Source organism: Lithobates pipiens, unplaced genomic scaffold (genome assembly GCF_037356315.1).
Source record: "Lithobates pipiens isolate NorthernLeopardFrog02 unplaced genomic scaffold, aLitPip1_a1.2 Scaffold_8, whole genome shotgun sequence".
NCBI classification, from domain to species: Eukaryota; Metazoa; Chordata; class Amphibia; order Anura; family Ranidae; genus Lithobates; species Lithobates pipiens.
In genome coordinates this window covers 343,812,956-343,832,193 of record NW_027507903.1, presented here as the reverse complement: position 1 = coordinate 343,832,193, position 19,238 = coordinate 343,812,956, and the positions used below count along the sequence as shown (strand labels likewise).

The 19,238-nt window shown below is 39.9% G+C and overlaps 1 protein-coding gene across 2 annotated transcripts in view; it reads right to left on the bottom strand.

Moving 5' to 3' along the window:
• KIF3A (kinesin family member 3A) overlaps positions 1–19,238 on the bottom strand; it is a 133,693-nt gene that overhangs the window by 80,792 nt on the left and 33,663 nt on the right. For both annotated transcript variants that reach the window (XM_077473230.1, XM_077473231.1), the window contains exons 5-6: positions 15,428–15,533; positions 13,747–13,886 (exon numbers count right to left, since the gene is read on the bottom strand). In XM_077473230.1, the coding sequence (XP_077329356.1) occupies positions 13,747–13,886; positions 15,428–15,533 (246 nt within the window). The remainder of the gene's footprint in view (positions 1–13,746; positions 13,887–15,427; positions 15,534–19,238) is intronic.

Here is a 19,238-nt window from a genome sequence, read left to right as displayed (position 1 = left end):
GCCAGTGACTGACAGTCCCCAGCTCTCTGTTCACTGGAAACTGATAACTGAGTAATCAGCTGTGTTTGATCATTCAGGCCCCAGTCTTAGAGACAGCGGGGGACAGGCAACACATTTGGCCGATACTGCATCCACTTAGGGGAAAGTTTTTTTTTTGTTTTTTTTTAATTCAACACTTGTAATTTAAAGGAAAAATTGAAAGGTTAGTTAGGCTGTATACAGATAAAAATAAAAATATAATTGCGCTACCAGAATAACATAAAAAAAGTCTAGCAGCCAGCAACAACAATGATGAATTGTGAAAACAAAATAAATGCAGCGCTAAATAATGTGAGATACTAGTGACAATACACACCAGACAAATATCAAAAAAATATTGTGATAAAAAAGTGAAAAAAAAAAAACTCACTGAAAACAGTGAGCCATAACAAAAGTGGTGAAACTAATAAATATTAATAAAAAGAAAATTAATATCAAATCCAAAATGCATAACATTAAATTATAAAAAATAATCTGTGCAGTTCATAGAAAATCGCAGAGAATAGGAAAATGCTATGCACAGAAAAAAATCCTCATGACAGGTCAAGACTCTACAACATCAATGAATCATTCCTTCAGGTAACCCCATCTGATTCTTATACGGGGGACTTCAAATATATGCGGTAGCATGGAAATGTGATACTTGCCATCCAAATTCCACCAATAGCAAACTTCTAAGAAGATAGCAGGTGCACTTATCATAGAACAATAATGGGTACTCTTACCCTAAGGTGTGGACACACACACCTTAATGGTGGTTCAATCGTGCATCAAAGTGAATCTACCGCAAATGGTCCTCCAAAAGGAACAATCGAACTCCCGGCTCTCGAACGAGATATCCGATGCAGGTTGTCTGTGTTTTCGAACTCCCCGAAAGTGGGATCATGAAGGTAGGTATAATGAGAAAAAATAGAAAAAAAAATGCCTCCACATACAGTAGATCACTCCAGTACAAAAAATTTATTTAAAAATGTTAAATTATAAAAAACATAATTCATGAAGGTACAAGCCGTCAAAAGAAATTATGCATAGGCAGAATAATCAATAAAAAGCATGGTATATCTGGCCGACAGGCTATGTACCTGACATGTTTCGCACCATAGTGCATCAACTGGAGCATAAACCTGCTGTCAAGACTCCACGCTAATATATATATATATAAATGCTCTTTAATACAATTACATCAAAACACATAAAGCCCATTCAATACAGGCTATCCAACACTGATACTCTGCTGACACTAAGAAGAGACCTGGCATAATCTGCTGACACTAAGGCCCCTTTCACACGGGACAGATCAGTAATGATCCGCCCATGATAATCCGCTTGCTGAGCAGGGATTTCTCTGTTGTCCCCACGGAGCCGGCGGCGGACAGGGCGGTCTCTGCACACTGTGCACACTATATATATAGTGTGGAGTCTTGACAGCAGGTTTATGCACCAGTTGAGCGCTATGGTGCGAAAAATGTCGGGTACATAGCCTGTCGGCCAGATATACCATGCTTTTTATTGATTATTCTGCCTACAGTGCCTTGCGAAAGTATTCCGCCCCCTTGAACTTTTCAACCTTTTGCCACATTTCAGGCTTCAAACATAAAGATATCAAATTTTTATTTTTTGTGAAGAATCACCAACAAGTGGGACACAATTGTGAAGTGGAACGAAATCTATTGTTTTTTTTGAAACTTTTTTAACTAATAAAAAAATGAAAAGTGGGGCGTGCAAAATTATTCGGCCCCCTTGCGTTAATACTTTGTAGAGCCACCTTTTGCTGCGATTACAGCTGCAAGTCGCTTGGGGTATGTCTCTATCAGTTTTGCACATCGAGAGACTGAAATTCTTGCCCATTCTTCATTGCAAAACAGCTCGAGCTCAGTGAGGTTGAATGGAGAGCGTTTGTGAACAGCAGTTTTCAGCTCTTTCCACAGATTCTCGATTGGATTCAGGTCTGGACTTTGACTTGGCCATTCTAACACCTGGATACATTTATTTGTGAACCATTCCTTTGTAGATTTTGCTGTATGTTTGGGATCATTGTCTTGTTGGAAGATAAATCTCCGTCCCAGTTTCAGGTCTTTTGCAGACTCCAACAGGTTTTCATCCAGAATGGTCCTGTATTTGGCTGCATCCATCTTTCCCTCAATTTTAACCATTTTCCCTGTCCCTGCTGAAGAAAAGCAGGCCCAAACCATGATGCTGCCACCACCATGTTTGACAGTGGGGATGGTGTGTTGAGGGTGATGAGCTGTGTTGCTTTTACGCCAAACATATCATTTTGCATTGTGGACAAAAAGTTTGATTTTGGTTTCATCTGACCAGAGCACCTTCTTCCACGTGTTTGGTGGGTCTCCCAGGTGGCTTGTGGCAAACTTTAGAGGAGACTTTTTATGGATATCTTTGAGAAATGGCTTTCTTCTTGCCACTCTTCCATAAAGGTGAAAAAAGTAGCTGAAAAAACAGCGACTAGTAAACCCTGCGCCACTCAAAAAGTGAAAAAAAATATAGACTAATACTCAGTGGATCAAATAGACTAAGTAAAACACTAATAGCTGCTCCCTAAAAAAAACAAGAAAACGACTTGTCGTGCTGAAAATATACTAATAGTAGGGGCGCTGAGCAAATATAAATATCAATCACAAAATGTGAGACTTTGATAATCATATAGCATCTAAAGTGATAAACACCCTATCACCAAATACAGTAAAAAACAAAAGATTACAAACAAATATATAATAAGAGCAATAATAAATAAAGTCCCAATTGGATACTGACACCAAAAAGAAAGAATATATAAATATAAATCCAAAGTCCAAAACAGTGATTCTTTCAGTGAAAAACTCCTTCTGAATCCATAAATCAGAAAAAAAGCTGGAATCTTCTACAACGTAGTGACACGTCCCTTCACCAAAACTTATGGACATAGAAAACACCCCACTTGTGAACATAAAGTTGTCTTCTTACCAGATGCTGTTGACTACTTTATTTAAAAAGATAGTCAAATAGGCTTATGCAGGTAAATTCCCTGCTCACATGGAATAAGGTGGACCTCCATGGACAGAAGCTTCTCCTCATAGACTCAGACAGGTCATACAAAAAAAGCCAAACAAAAATCCATAGCGTGACACCGTTTAATAATAAAAGTAAATTTAAAAAAAACATAAGGCTAAATGGCTGCTTACATATGCCGGTGCCCGACCTGGCACTGGGGCTGCTTGCTTAAAACAAACGTTTCGTAATGGATATGTGGTTCCTCGTGGTGTAGGGCGTGCGTTCCACCAATAGGCAGTATAGACAAGTAGAAACTATTTTTAAAAAATATTGGCCTATTTTACAACAAGATAAAGATCTGGCCTCTATCATTCCACAGAACCCCAAATTTATCTACAGAAGGGCACCGGGTCTGAGAAATCAACTGGCCCGTAATGTCCCCGACCCCCCAAAAAAACTTGTAACCTTCCTTGATGGATCCGGTTTCCATTACTGCACGAGATGCAAAGCCTGCAAGACCACCAGAGGACCCGGTTCATCAAGGAAGGTTATTCAGTTCCAATCCCAAGTCACTAAGCTGGAGTATAAAATTAAACCAATTTCGGATCATGTAACCTATGTGCTGGAATGCCCTTGTTCCATGCAGTATGTAGGTCGAACTACTAGACAGTTAAGAATTAGAATTAATGAACATCTCACAAATATTAAGAAAGGTTTTCCCAATCATAGCGTGTCAAGACATTTCAAATCACATCACGATAGCGATCCTTCACTCTGTAAATTTTATGGGATCGATAAGATCTCAAAACTTTGGAGAGGAACCCACATGAAAAGGGAAATATCAAAGAATGAAACAAAGTGGATATATAAATTAAAAACAATGCAGCCTTTAGGAATGAACATAGAGCTTGATTTAAATTGTTTTTTGTCGAATGATTGAAATGTTCCCCGTATTGTTTGATTTAGGCACTTTTCTGCCATTCCTCCATTTCCGAATTTATTTGGCGTTTTTTTCTGGCCTATGATGTGGGGTTTTGCTTTTTGTTGTTTTTCCTTACATCTGGAGCCAGAAATAGTGCCAAGTATTTTTCTGGTAATGGCACTAATATATTAAAAAATTATATATATTTTTTTATAAGAAAACTATAATTAATCAGTTAGGTGGAAAAATCCCTCTTTTTGTCTAGTCAGTGGTATGAAAATTTTCAACTACAGACTGACATCTAGAGGTTATTTTGCAAATTACAAGCAACTTACTCCCTCTTGTTTTCTAATGGAAAATCCCATCGGATTATTATATGTGTATTTTTTAATTTTTTTTTTTTTTTACTATTAAATTTCTGGTATGTATAATTCATCCCTGCGTTTTTGGGGTAATTATGTTTTAGTGTTTATTTGCCAGTTATGTTTTAATGAACCATGTATTGTTGTTAGCCTTGAGTGGGACTGAGGCTGCGCACTAAATTAAGTGTCTCTCGATTGGTCTATGGATCGATCGAGACACCATAAAGAACGCTGACTTTGTGACTGGGTACGCTTCCTGATGACGTGTCAAATGAAACGTACGTCGAGGCGGTATCCAGTCACGTTCGTACGCGCACAGTTTCGGTCGTCTTTGGTTATCGGCTGCTCCTTGGTGGAACGCACGCCCTACACCACGAGGAACCACGTATCCATTACGAAACGTTTGTTTTAAGCAAGCAGCCCCAGTGCCAGGTCGGGCACCGGCATATGTAAGCAGCCATTTGGCCTTATGTTTTTTTTAAATTTACTTACTTTTTTTGTATGACCTGTCTGAGTCTATGAGGAGAAGCTTCTGTCCATAGGAGGTCCACCTTATTCCATGTGAGCAGGGAATTTACCTGCATAAGCCTATTTGACTATCTTTTTAAATAAAGTAGTCAACAGCATCTGGTAAGAAGACAACTTTATCTTCACAAGTGGGGTGTTTTCTATGTCCATAAGTTTTGGTGAAGGGACGTGTCACTACGTTGTAGAAGATTCCAGCTTTTTTTCTGATTTATGGATTCAGAAGGAGTTTTTCACTGAAAGAATCACTGTTTTGGAATTTGGATTTATATATTCTTTCTTTTTGGTGTCAGTATCCAATTGGGACTTTATTTATTATTGCTCTTATTATATATTTGTTTGTAATCTTTTGTTTTTTACTGTATTTGGTGATAGGGTGTTTATCACTTTAGATGCTATAGGATTATCAAAGTCTCACATTTTGTGATTGATATTTATATTTGCTCAGAGCCCCTACTATTAGTATATTTTCAGCACTCTTCCATAAAGGTCAGATTTGTGCAGTGTACGACTGATTGTTGTCCTATGGACAGACTCTCCCACCTCAGCTGTAGTTCTCTGCAGTTCATCCAGAGTGATCATGGGCCTCTTGGCTGCATCTCTGATCAGTCTTCTCCTTGTCTGAGCTGAAAGTTTAGAGGGACGGCCAGGTCTTGGTAGATTTGCAGTGGTCTGATACTCCTTCCATTTCAAAATGATCGCTCGCACAGTGCTCCTTGGGATGTTTAAAGCTTGGGAAATCTTTTTGTATCCAAATCCGGCTTTAAACTTCTCCACAACAGTATTACGGACCTGCTTGGTGTGTTCCTTGGTCTTCATGATGCTCTCTGCGCTTTCAACAGAACCCTGAGACTATCACAGAGCAGGTGCATTTATACAGAGACTTGATTACACACAGGTGGATTCTATTTATCACCATCAGTCATTTAGGACAACATTGGATCATTCAGAGATCCTTGCTGAACTTTTGGAGTGAGTTTGCTGCACTGAAAGTAAAAGGGGCCGAATAATTTTGCACGCACCACCTTTCAGTTTTTTATTTGCTAAAAAAGTTTAAAATATCCAATAGATTTTTTTTAGGGATAGCTTATGCTCTTGTTGATAGCGCAGGGATACTTTTACCATATTTTATCCAATAGATTTCGTTCCACTTCACAATTGTGTCCCACTTGTTGGGGATTCTTCACAAAAAATAAAAATTTTATATCTTTATGTTTGAAGCCTGAAATGTGGCAAAAGGTTGAAAAGTTCTAGGGGGCCGAATACTTTCGCAAGGCACTGTATGCATAATTTCTTTTGACGGCTTGTACCTTCATGATTTATGTTTTTTATAATTTAACATTTTTAAATACATTTTTTGTACTTGAATGATCTACTGTATGTGGAGGCATTTTTTTCCTATTTTTTCTCATTATACCTACCTTCATGATCACACTTTCGGGAAGTTCGAAACACAGACAACCTGCATCGGATATCTCGATCGAGAGTCGGGAGTTTGATTGTTCCGTTTGGAGGACCATTTGCAGTGGATTCACTTTGATGCACGATTGACCCACCATTACGGTGTGTGGGTCCACACCTTAGGGTAAGAGTACCCATTATTGTTCTATGATAAGTGCACCTGCCATCTTCTTAGAAGTTTGCTACTGGTGGAATTTGGATGGCAAGTATCACATTTCCATACTACCGCATATATTTGAAGTCCCCCGTAAAAGAATTGGATGGGGTTACATGAAGGACTGATTCATTGATGTTGTAGAGTCTTGACCTCTCATGAGGATTTTTTTTATCTGCATAGCATTTTCCCATTCTCTGTGATTCTCTATGAACTGCAGATTATTTTTTATAATTTAATGTTATGCATTTTGGATTTGATATTTATTTTCTTTTTATTAATATTTATTAGTTTCACCACTATTGTTGTGGCTCACTGTTTTCATTGAGTTTACTCTCATAAATTTTTTTATCACAATATTTTTTTGATATTTGTCTGGTGTGTATTGTCACTAGTATCTCGCATTATTTAGTGCTGCAATTTTTGTTTTTTATGTATACAGATAATCTAGAGAACGCAAGGAACAAAAAAAAGATGCAATGGATAAAAACAATTTCATCGTAAAATAGCTTCATGAAGAACTAAAGGCAAAACTTTTTTCCCCATTTTGGAAAGAGTAAGGGAGGGTTATAACCCCTGTGAGTTATTTTTTGCCATCTGTGTCCTATTCTGGATATTTCCCTTCCTGCCCCACAGCCACAACAGGAAGTGAGAGGAAACCCCCTTCAAAGTAAAGGACTCCCTGGTTGTCACCAGATATCCCCTCAGTTTCTCTTCTAAGGACAATACGAGTTTTCGGATTTTCTTTCACCTTTAGTTTTGGTGATAAAGGTAAACAAATGAAATGGAGTCAAGTTCCCCAACAGGGACACCTGAACGGTGTTCTAAACCCTCGCCACGCTAAAAAATAAATAAAAAAAGTTTTGCCATTGGTTATACTTGAAATGCCTTGAATAGAAAAGTAGAACTGCATTTTACTGCGCTTTACAGAACATAATAGGCACTAAACCATTAACAGAATTACCCAATGAATGAAGACTACAGGGAAACCAGTTGCAAAACCCTCAGTGGTAACTTAAAGTTTTACTAAAGTCATCAAAATAACAAACATGTTATACTCACCTGCTCTGTACAGTGGTATTGCACAGAGTGGCCCCCAATCCTCCTCTTCTTGTGTCCCTGGCGGCGATCTTGGCTCCTCCTCTTCTTATTCTGTCCCCATAGCAAGCCGTTTCATATGGGGACATACTGTGCATGCTCGCTCCCGACCTGTGTGTCTATGAAGCCACGCTTCAAAGACTTACACAGCAGGACTTCCTCTTAACTGCATTTGATTGACAGCAGCAAGAGCCAATGGCTCCAACTGCTCGAATGCTGTGTGAAGAAGAAGGGGAGAATAAATGCAGCTGTGCACAGTGCTGATCTCCTTTCCCCTTTCTTCCACTAAAAATGTTTTTTAAGAGCAGTGGTGAGAACGACACTTTTGAAATTAATTTATGGTGATGTAATAGGAGAAATAACACTATCTAGTTTCGGATTCAAATGATCCAAAAAGACTTTACAGTTTTTCAAAAAAGAATTACTGCTGTCTGTTTAAAAGTATAAAGTATAGAATGCCTGCATATATTTTCTTAATTTAATATGTTAAAGGCTAACCAATTGTATGTGTTTTTCAACAATGAAAGTTTTTTGTTGTTAGGCACGCGTTAACCACTTAAGCCCCGGACCATTTTGCTGGCCAAAGACCAGAGCACTTTTGGCAATTCGGCACTGCGTCGCTTTAGCTGACAATTGCGCAGTCGTGCGACAATTGCACAGTGACACACCCCAATGCAAGAAGTGTACTCCCTATATAACCCCTCCCACTACTGGGAGTCCTCAGTTTTGTAGCCTAGCAATAAAAGTGTATACCAAGAAGGGAGGGATCTCTGTGTCCCCTGATGTACATCAAAGAAAAAGATTTTACAGGTAAGCTGTTTTAAAAATCCTATTTTCTTTTCTTACATCAGGGGACACAGCGCCATAGTAATAACTATGTGGGATGTCCCATAGCAATGGTAACTGAAGGGGGGGAGACAGAATCAAGGAAACAGGAGCCCAGAACCGAAGACCAAGTCGCAGCCTTACAGATCTGAGCCATAGAGGCCTGATGATGCACCAGCCAAGAGGCACTAATCGCCCTGGATGAGAGTGCTCTAACATAAGAAGGAAGGAAGAATTTTCTTCTTTAAGCTGAAGCTTGAACAATCACTTGACGAATCCATTAGGAAAATAGTGGATTTTGACGCTGCCTGTCCACATCTTTGGACCTTCTGGCAGGACAAACAAAAACATCTGTTTTGCGAACCGGAGTGGTCTCCTTTAAATAGACTCTGATCACTCTTACTACATCAAGAGAATGTAGCGCCTTCTCTTCCCTAGATTGAGGCTTTGGGAAAAGGGAGGCAAAATAATATCTTGGTTTAACTGAAAAAAACCTGTTACCATTTTCGGTAGGAATTCAGGATGAGGATATAAACCCATCTCATCCTTATGCATGATCAAATATGGCTCTTTACAAGACAGAGCCACCAGTTCCGATATTCTTCTAGCAGAAGAAATGGCAACCAGAAAGATTATCTTTCTTGTCAAAAAGAACCAAGAGAATTTCTCATAACGGCTCAAACGGCTGATTTAGCAAAGCCGATAAGACCAATTTTAAATCCCAAGAACTTAGAGGTACCGTGATAGGGGAATTAATCCATGTTACCCCCTGAATAAGCTACGCACCAAGAGTGGGAAGCAAGAGGCCATTGAAAAAAAACACTGACAAGGCCAGCTTCATTTCAGACCCCATATGCAGGAAATCAGGGATATGCTTACGACATACTTCCTGGGGTGCCAACCACTGGATCCACACCAAGAAACATATTCCTTCCAGACTCTATAGTAAAATGATTCTGGAAGCTAGCTTCCTGGCATTAATCAAAAGTAGACACTATCGAAGCAGATCACCCACAATCTTTTATAAAGTGGGATTCAACAGTCAAGCCTGTTTAATCTTTTGTCCGTAAGGTAGGATGAAATACCGGACCTTGTGCGAGAAGGTCTGACTATAATGGCCGAAGGACTCCTATTGCCATCTTTATGATCTTGGTAAATCAACATCTTCTGGGACTCACTGGGGCCACCAGAATCACCTCCTTTCATTCCTGCTTAATCCCTCGGAGAAGGCGCTGAAGTAGCAAAACTGGAGGAAATGCATAGATCAGTAAAAACTGATCCCATGGGAAGACTAATCCATCTGTTCCGCCTGCTAGCAGGTCCCTTGTTCTCGACACATAGTTGTTGACTTTGTTGTTGAATCTGGACACGAATAGGTCCATGTCCGGAATACCCAATTTCTGACATATCACAAGGAATATGTCAGGGTGAAGAGATCAGTCTCCCGGAAATAGCTGTTGGCGACTCAAGTAGTCCGCCTGTCAATTCTCTATACCCGAAATGAAAAATTGCCGATAGGCAAGGAATGTTGTGTTCTACCCAAGCAAGAACATTGTTCACCTCTTTTTGGGATGCGCAACCTCTCATGTCCCCCTGGTGATTGATGTAAGCCACTGCCGTGGCCTTGTCAGACTGAATCCTGACAGGACAATCCCGTAGTCTGACCATCCCAGATTCTAGGGCCAGACGTGCTGCCCGAATCTTCCAAAAAGTTGATAGGCAAGGTCCTCTAACCTGGACCATCTCCCCTGGACAGAATCTTCTTCCAGGGCTGCTCCCTAGCCTAGAAGGTTGGCATCTGTTGTTAACACCTTCCAGGATACAGGTAGAAAAGATTATCCCTTTTGCTGGATAAAAGCCACCAATTTAGACTCTGACTTACATCGGGAGCCAAGCGTATTGGAAACAAAATAAGGCCTGAATCTTTTTATTCCAGACCAACAGGATGGTGTTTTGAAGCAGTTTTTGAGTAAAAACTGAGCGTAAGGGACGACCTTGAAGGAGGCCACCATTTCCCCTAACAATCTCATACACAACCTCAATCTGTACAGGTCTAGTGAGGCCTTAGGTCCTGCAGATACTATCTTTAATATTACTGCAATTAACTCCAATTTCTGGTGACTCCTGGAATTTATTACAAATCTGATTATATTAATCTCTTGTTATTATCATTATTATTATTAGTAATAATGATCTTATCCATATTTATTGTTTATTTATGGTAATGATTATATTGTGCGACTGCATGTTATCATTAGTATTTATTGGCAATGGTTACATTGTAGGATTTTACGCTACTATCATGTTTATTGTGAATATTATGTTTATTGTTTTTCCTAATATCAATTTTGTTTGTATATTTTATCCTTCCCAGTGTTCACCTATTTACCTATTTGCAACCATGTTCTTCATATAAAGTCCCACCCTTTGTACTCTCTTCTTGAATGATTTCATTTAAAGTCCCAAGGGATGGAAATACATGACCTTACCAGGTTTTGGCTTCCCTAAAGTCCCTAACACTTTTGTTCTCGTTTTTACTAACCTGAACAAGCCATCCTCCTGCTCTGTCCCTCCACAGCCAGCAGCAGCTTCACACACATAGCGCTAAAATCAACTTCCTACATGTGTGGCTGGCGTCCCCCTGTGCGAATTACGCCCCCACTTTCCTTTCAAAGAAAAGTGCTTTCCCACGCGAGCGGCGTCCTGTGGAACATACAGGCATGGTAGGGGGTAAATCTTCCACTGCCGCGGTCTGTCTCTTTTTTTTTTTTTTAAAAGGAAACTAGTTTGGCATCCTATACCCTGAAGGGAAAAAAACTATTTTGGGGGCACAGGAAGAGAAGCAGACCCCCGTTCTTACCGGAGGAGATGAAATATGAAGGCTTCTGTGCTGTTTCCAGCATCAGGTTGGTGAGTGCTCAATACAACCCCCAGTGGTGACACATAGGCATTAAAATATTATATATATATATATATATATATATATATATATATATATATATATATATATATATATATATAGAAGAAGAAATTCCTGAGAAAGTCTCCCTCAACTTTTCCTTGCAGCAGGGTCTAAAAAAAAACAAAAACAAACAAACAATCTTCACCCTTTATGGTGGGCTCAGAGGCCTTTTAGGTAACCTTCAGGAACAGGGGAACCTCAGGTTACCCACAATCCTGGACCTGTGACAGCACCCTGCCAGTAAAAACTTTATGGCCTTACTACCAAAAAGTACTGGATCCCAGGGTCCAGCTCTATAAAGAGAAGCGTTCCCAAGCAAAGCGTCGTTTCTTGGGACACGAGGCCCGCGTACCATCCATTTAGCCCATAAAAGGACATCAGAACGGATCCAGTCAGCATTGCTAGCACCAGCAAGGAAGCTTCCAGTGGAGCTCAGAACAGCACATCTTTACTCATGACCAACACCTTAGACATTGGCGAAAAAACTGAGGATTCCCAGTAGAGGGAGAGGTTATATAAGGAGTACACTTCTTGCCTTAGGGCGTACCAGTGTCCATCACCTATCAGTGGCCCTATAACCCACATAGTAACAACTATGGCTCTGTGTCCCCTGATGTAAGAAAATAAATTAACATTTAAAGCCAACAGGTGGAGCACTAGACACCTTTACACACGCATACTAAAATTCTCAGATTTCAGGTAACCCATAGGGGAAGATTTACTAAAAAAGGGGTTTTAGTAAATCTGGAACAACTTGTTCAAATAAGCTTTGACAATAAGCCCTGGTTCACTACTTCAGCATGATTTCAAAGCTACAGAACAGTGCGATTTGCACCTTTGATTTAATTGCTGCTTGCAACTTTGTTTAACAGAAGTCTATGCAAGTTGCAATGAAATTGGAAAAAGGTGCAGGAATTTTTCTCAGTCGCAGCAATTTGAACTGTTCCATTGCCGGAAATGGGGCGCAACTTGTCATGCGATTTGGAATTGTCAAATCTCATGACAAATCTCACCGGTGTGAACGAGGGCTAAAACCTATAAATTGACTAGTTACTATGCACAGCTGCACCATATTCTGTGTGCACCAGTTTTAGTAAGTCTCCCTCAGTGTGTTTTCTCTCTCTTTTGAAAACCGTAACTTCTGTGTCAAGGATTTCACTTAAGCAACTGTAAAGATACTGCATATAAAGCAGATGTTTGAAATTTTTCAAACAAGTAAACAAATCAAACAAAACAAACTTAAATCCCTATTAGTTTGCCTTTAAAATGTATTTCCACTTCTGCAGCCCAAAGTGGGATTTGGGTTTGTTACATTATCCCATTCACATAGCACAACTTAAAAAAAATATATAATTTCCTGCTCAATTTAAAGGGGTTGTAAAGGCAGAAGGTTTTTTATCTTAAGGCATTCTATGCCTTAAGATAAAAAGCCTTCTATGTGCAGCAGCCTCCCTTAACGCTTACCTGTGGTCCCTCGCAGTCCAACAATGTCCACAGGTGTCTCAGCCGTCAGTGGCGCCATTGACTCCTGCTGCTGTCAAAGTCAGCTAGCAAATCAAGGGAGAGAGGGATCGGGGCCAGGTCGGGGCTCGGTGTCTAAATGTGACTCGGCTCGGGTGCCCCCATAGCAAGCTGCTTGCTGTGGGGGCACGGAACAGGAGGGAGGGGCCAGGAGCACAGAAGAGGGAACCGAGAAGAAGAGGTTCAGGCTGCTCTGTGCGAATCCACTGCAACAGAGCAGGTAAGTATAACATGTTTGTTATTTTTTAGGAAAATATCTTTAACTTGCTCTTTTATGAAAAATCCACAACTGAAGTTTTCTCTTAGTAAATAATGTTAAGGAGGGGGCTGGGGAAAAACCTGACAGATCCCCACATCAACACAAGCAATGTTGCTGCAGGGACCTCCCTACCGAACGATTATATTCTGACAGCTGGGACTCCCCTGCCAGGATACAGAGATTAGTGATGATTAAATTATGTTTTTTCTGCATGACTATATGGCAGAAGCCACCCATTAGACCGGCTTTTGTTGAACAGAAAGCAGTATACACACACTGATAAAAGTCGGCCGGTTTCTGCTCCATATTTTTCACATGAGGAAAGGTGATGTAGTGGGTTAAAAAAGTGTGTATTTCCAGAAAACTAGACAACTTCTTCCTTCTCATTCCTACAACCAGTAAGACAAACAATACCTCCCCTTCTGTGTTTTATTGTGACCAAAAGCTGAAATTACAGATTTTACAGCGGATGACAGAGCCAGAGCAACTAAAAAATAAAATGAATCTATAGAACACTGTATTTGATAGGCCATGTTTCAGTCCTCTGCTTCTTTGGTTGTTTATTTAGAAATCCAGATAAATAGGAATATCCCTTTAAGACATTTTTGCAAAAAATAAAAAAAGACTTACCGCAAGATCTACAAGATGCAGTTTTCCCATTCGTACATGCATGTTGCCATCAGCTCCCTTCTCACTGCATTCTATGGTGATAGTGAAGATTGCATGGGAACGAGAACTGTGCTCATTCATGTTTGTGGCCCCAACAGACCCTGAAGATAAAAGTAAAATATATCAAATTTGGCATACAAGTAAGATAATCATCTAAACTGCAAAAAAATATTTTTTTTGTACCAAATTGAGTGAACATTTCAGTAGGGCTTGCTTACTCCATGGTAATGCACCAGGTTAAGGGGGGACCAGATCCTAACTGTATAGGTCTCTAGGACATGTCACAATATAAAGTAACAGAATAAAGTAAAAAAAATAAAAAGTGTCGTAAACCTTGTTTTTTTGTACCAAATTGAGTTAACCTTTCAGTAGGGCTTGCTTACTCCATGGTAATGCACTGTATTTGTGCATTACAGTATTCTGCATTTTGAAAAATATACAGAATCTAGTTTTTTCATACACTTGGGTGCATTCACAGCTCATTCAAAATGAAAAGGGTTGTATAAGGAAGCCAGCCTGAAACATGCTTTGAAGTGCACCAGGTTAAGAGGGGACCAGATCCTAACTTTATAGGTCTCTATGACATGTCACAATATAAAGCAACAGTATAAAGTCGAAAAAGAAAAAAAGAAAAAAAAAGTGTTATAAAAATAAAAGGTTGTTTGACATAGTTTAAGCCAAAATAAAATCTTCAGTTTTCTACACACAGAAGGAAGCATTAGCAGCAGCAATTTGGGGATTATGCCATTGGTGAGGTGTTGCTAGCACCAGAACTGCCATTGCAATAATTCCTGTAAACCTCAGTAGAAGAAATAACTGGCTTAAAAAAGTACTACTCTTTTTTAAATAAAGAGAAGGCAAGGAGCAAAATGTGTCTAGAAAATCATGCAATGAAAAATGGTCATGAGTAATACATCACTGTCTCACTATGGTGCTCAATAAGTATCTGGCATCTAAGGGAACAGGTCTTTTGTCACGCAGAGAGCAATGCAATAGAATCTGCCACTGTATGACTAAGATTACCCACAACAAATGTAGTAGTTAAAAGGGATTTTAACTTTCAGCAATAAATGGGAAACCATTGTCATGATACGATGAAGGTCATTCACACAGACTGTCAGCAGTAAGCTATTCCTGAAAAAGTAGCTCCAAAGCTGCTGGAGTGGTCAGATCTACTGAACCTCAAAAAAATTATTTAAAGAAGCCCGAGTTACATCACAATGAACAAAATGACTGTAAAGGATCCAACTGGGGTAAATGTCAACAATCCTGGTACACTAAAGGAGGGCCTGCTACTTAACTGCCAAAATGAATGTTAAAATACTAAAAATGGTTACTTCATATTGCTATAAAATTTAATATTGTTCTGAACTTTTGTTAAGAAAATGGAAAATAAAAGTGGCAAGCAGTAGATAACAATTCCCTCCTGTAAGAAAGGAGACAAAAAGTAGTTTCTTTGTAAACGCAATAAAATCAATGCTCTAAACACCCAGGCTGCCTACACCTGAATGGTGAGAGAACATTGGCTTCTGGATACAGCCCACCAACAACTGAATAAACTTTCCTCTTTCAAGCTAAAAGTAGAAGTCTGCAGAAAACACCTCCTGAAAAACAAAAAAAAACAAACAAAAAAAAACCTTACGATTTTTATGACCCAAAGTCATAATCCGGTCCATATCATCTGCATTGTTTACTACATAACCCGATAAGTCCTTGATGTAAACTCCCACATCTGGCCTTTCTTTAACCTACAATATTAAAATAACAACAAACAATTAATTTCACATCAGGCATACTCACTGGCAGGCACCTAGTTCAGAACTTCTAACATAACATTTGCTAACATCCATTCCTGATTTCAAAAATGAATGACCCATTAAAGAAGCATTAAACCCAAAAGAAAAAAAAATTCTATATTGCAGCTAACTAATTCTTAGATATGCTGGCTGTATTCATTTGTAGGCTTTCTCACCTTTATTTTCACCCGGTGACTTGGCCAGTAAGTCTGTTGCTTTTCAACAGAACAAGCTCTCCTGTAGATTTATTTCTATATAAACCTTTTTCCTAAAAGGAAAAAAAAATGGTTTGCTAGAACTGCCTGTTACCTGGAATTTGGCTTCAACATGCTAATGTATGTAACTCTGCTACTACATCTAGCCTCCTCCAGATTAACAATGCTTTTGTCTAAAGGTGTCCTTATGCTGCTTCATCCAGAGTGGAGGCACTCTAATACAGGTGGTGTGTTACTGTCCAGATCACCAGGGGAAAACAGAAGGGGAAAAAAAGCATAAAAAGAGAAAAAACAAAATGCAACCACCACATCTGAGGATTGGTAAATTGCAATACTGCTTTAACTGTTAAAACTAATGAGGTCATACTTTGGCTGGCTTATTTTCACATTTATCCTATTTTCACAAGCACAGAGATTTTACTTTACATTTTACATAGCAGGGCTCAGTTTGCTAATCATAACAATGAACTGTACCTTTAAATGTATTAGTTGGCCAAACTAAAGATTACTGATTGCTATTTAAAGTTCTGAACATATGCCTGGGTTCTTTGTATAAAGCAACATAAATCATTAGCTTGTATAATTATCAAACTCTTTAGCTTAAAAAAAAAATAAAAATGTGAACCTTGAATGAAAATATTAGTGCAATAGTGCCACCTAGTCTCCAAATTCAGTTATTATTATTATTATTATACAGGATTTATACAGCGCCAACATTTTGCTCAGTGCTTTACAAAATGAAGGAAGACAGCAGTTACAATACAATTTGGTACAACAGAAATCAGAGGGTCCTGCTCATTTGAGCTTTCAATCTAAAAGGGAGGGTCAAGTGATGCAAAAAAAAAAAAAACTGTAGGGGGATGAGCTGATGGAAAAAGTAAAAACACAGTGCATTAGTTAAATTAGTAAAGAAGGCTTTATTAAAGAGAAGGGTTTTCAGGGATCGTCTAAAGATGGATAGATTAGGAGACAGTCTGACACATAGGGGTAAGGAATTGCAAAGGATGGGTGAAACTTGGGGGAAGTCCTGGAGGCGAGCATGGGAGGAGGTAACACGGGAGCTAGAGAGCAGGAGGTCTTAGAGGACCAAAGAGAGTGGTTTGGTTAATATTTTGAGACTAGGTTAGTGATGTAGCTGGGGGCAGGGTTACGGATGGCTTTGAAGGTTGTTGTTTGTACTTTGAGGTTTATTCGTTGGGTGAGTGGAAGCCAGTGGAGGGATTGGCAGAGAGGGGTAGCAGAAAATTAAAGGGTGGTAAGGTTGAGGAGTCTGGCAGCATTCAGGATGGATGCAGTAGTCAAGCCAAGAGATAACCAGGGAGTGAATTAGAAGCTTAGTGGTATTAATGGTTAAAAAGGGGCATATTCTGGAGATGTTGTGGAGGCTGAGGTAGCATGATTTGGACAGGGATTGGATGTGGGCCTGAAAAGAACAGTTCAGAGTCCAGGGTTACCCCTAGCACCCTGGCATGTGGGGACGGACTGATAGTTGTGCCACTAATTTTGACAGAGAAGTCAGGGGAAAGGGCACTTAGGGGAGAAATTATATTATGAGCTTGATTTTGGATAGATTGAGTTTGAGGAAGTGGTGTGAAATCCAGTCAGATATGTCTGTTAATAAATCAGTGATACATGAGGAAACTGATGCAGTGAGCTGAGAGGTAGAAAAATAGATTTGGGTGTCATCAGCATACAAATAGTATTGAAATCCATCGGAGGCTATCAGCTGACCCATGGGGGAGGTATTGATCAAGAGCAGGAGAGGTCCAAGGACAAAACCTTGGCAGCCCCCAACGGTAAGAGGAGTAGGAGAGGAGGAAGAGTTGTGACACTGAAGCTGCAGTGAGATGGGCAAGATTCAAACCAACAGAGTGCACAGTCACAGAGACCAAGGGAATAGAGTTTGAGGAGGAGGGGCTGGTCAATTGTATCAAAGGCAGCATAGAGGTCCAAGGAGTAGGGATATGGAATAGTGACCTTTGATTTTAGCTGTTAGTACATCATTTGTGAGTTTTAGGAGAGCAGTTTATGTGGAGTTTTGAGGGGAAAATCCAGACTGAAGGGGATCAAGGAGGTTATTCTCAAAGAGATGGCAGCTCAGTCAGTTGTAGACTAGATGCTCAAGGAGTTTGGAGACAAAAGGGAGTAAGGAGATGGATCTTAGGTTGTTAAGATTGGTAGGGTCCAGTGAGGCCTTTTTAGGTATGAGGATGACTATTACATGTTTTAGAGGGTTGGGGAAGATGCCAGAAGAGACAAAGATTGAAGAGGTGCATGAAAGTGTAGGACAGAGCCAGAGGGTGATGGTAGTATTTGCGAGGGATCTGCGTCCAGGGGGCAGGTGGTCATTATAAGAAAAAAAAAAAGTTTAGCGACTTCCCCTATGGCAGATGGGTTAAATGAGGGAAGGATTGATTGTGCAGGTGGACAAGGAGTGTACGGTGAGGGAGATATCTGTACAAAGGAGATCTCGTCACAAATTGTATCAATCTTATTTTTGAAGTGATTAGCAATCTCCTGGGCAGTAAGTAAGGTGGGTGGAGGTAATGAAGGATGAAGTAGAGAGTTAAAGGTAGTAAAGAGGTGACGGGGACTGCGTGAGAGGGTGTTAATGAGAGTGATAAACCAGGTCTGTTCGGCAGTGGGGAGACAAGAACTGTATTTTTGAAGGGCAGATTTATATTGGCTGAAGTCTTGCTGGGATTTAGTCTTACGCCACAGACGCTCAAGAGCGCAGCTATGTTTTTGAGCCTTCTGGTATTGTCTATTTGCCAGGGTTGTAGCGGTCAGTGTCTGATTCGGTTTGTAGTGAGGAGGGCCAATGTGTCCAGGGTGGATGACAGTGAACTGTTGAAGACAGTTGCCAGGTTGGGGCAGGACAGGGCTGAGATTTTGTCAAAGACATGATCTGTAGCAGAAAAACGAAGAGAAGGGTTAAGATAGCAAAGGTTTCTACGGATAACTGTTCGGTAGATGGAAGGCAAGGTGGAGGAAGACAAGGAGAGAGTGAAGCTAATAAGATGGTGATCAGAGAGAGGAAGAAGAATGTTGGGTGCATTGGTAGGAGAATACAAGGTCAAGGCAGTTTCCATCAGAGTGAGTAGAAGCATGTGTCCATTGTTTTAGGTCAAAAGAGGAGTTTAGGTTCAGAAGTTTAGAAGTAGCAGGAGCGTTAACATTAACAGGGATGTTGAAGTCACCGAGAATGATTGTGGGAATTTCAGGAGAAAGAAATTAGGGTAGCCAGGTACAGAATTCATCAAGAAAGCTTGCTACTGGTCCAGGAGGCCATATAGATCCACAGCAATTTTCAAAGAAACTGAAAAGAATAGACAATACAGAGAAGAGGGAAAGAGAGGGAGGTGTATGAAGCACCCGAAAAGTGCTTTGAGGGCATAGGAGGATTCCAACACCATCTCCCTTCAGTTAACCACTGGCCGAC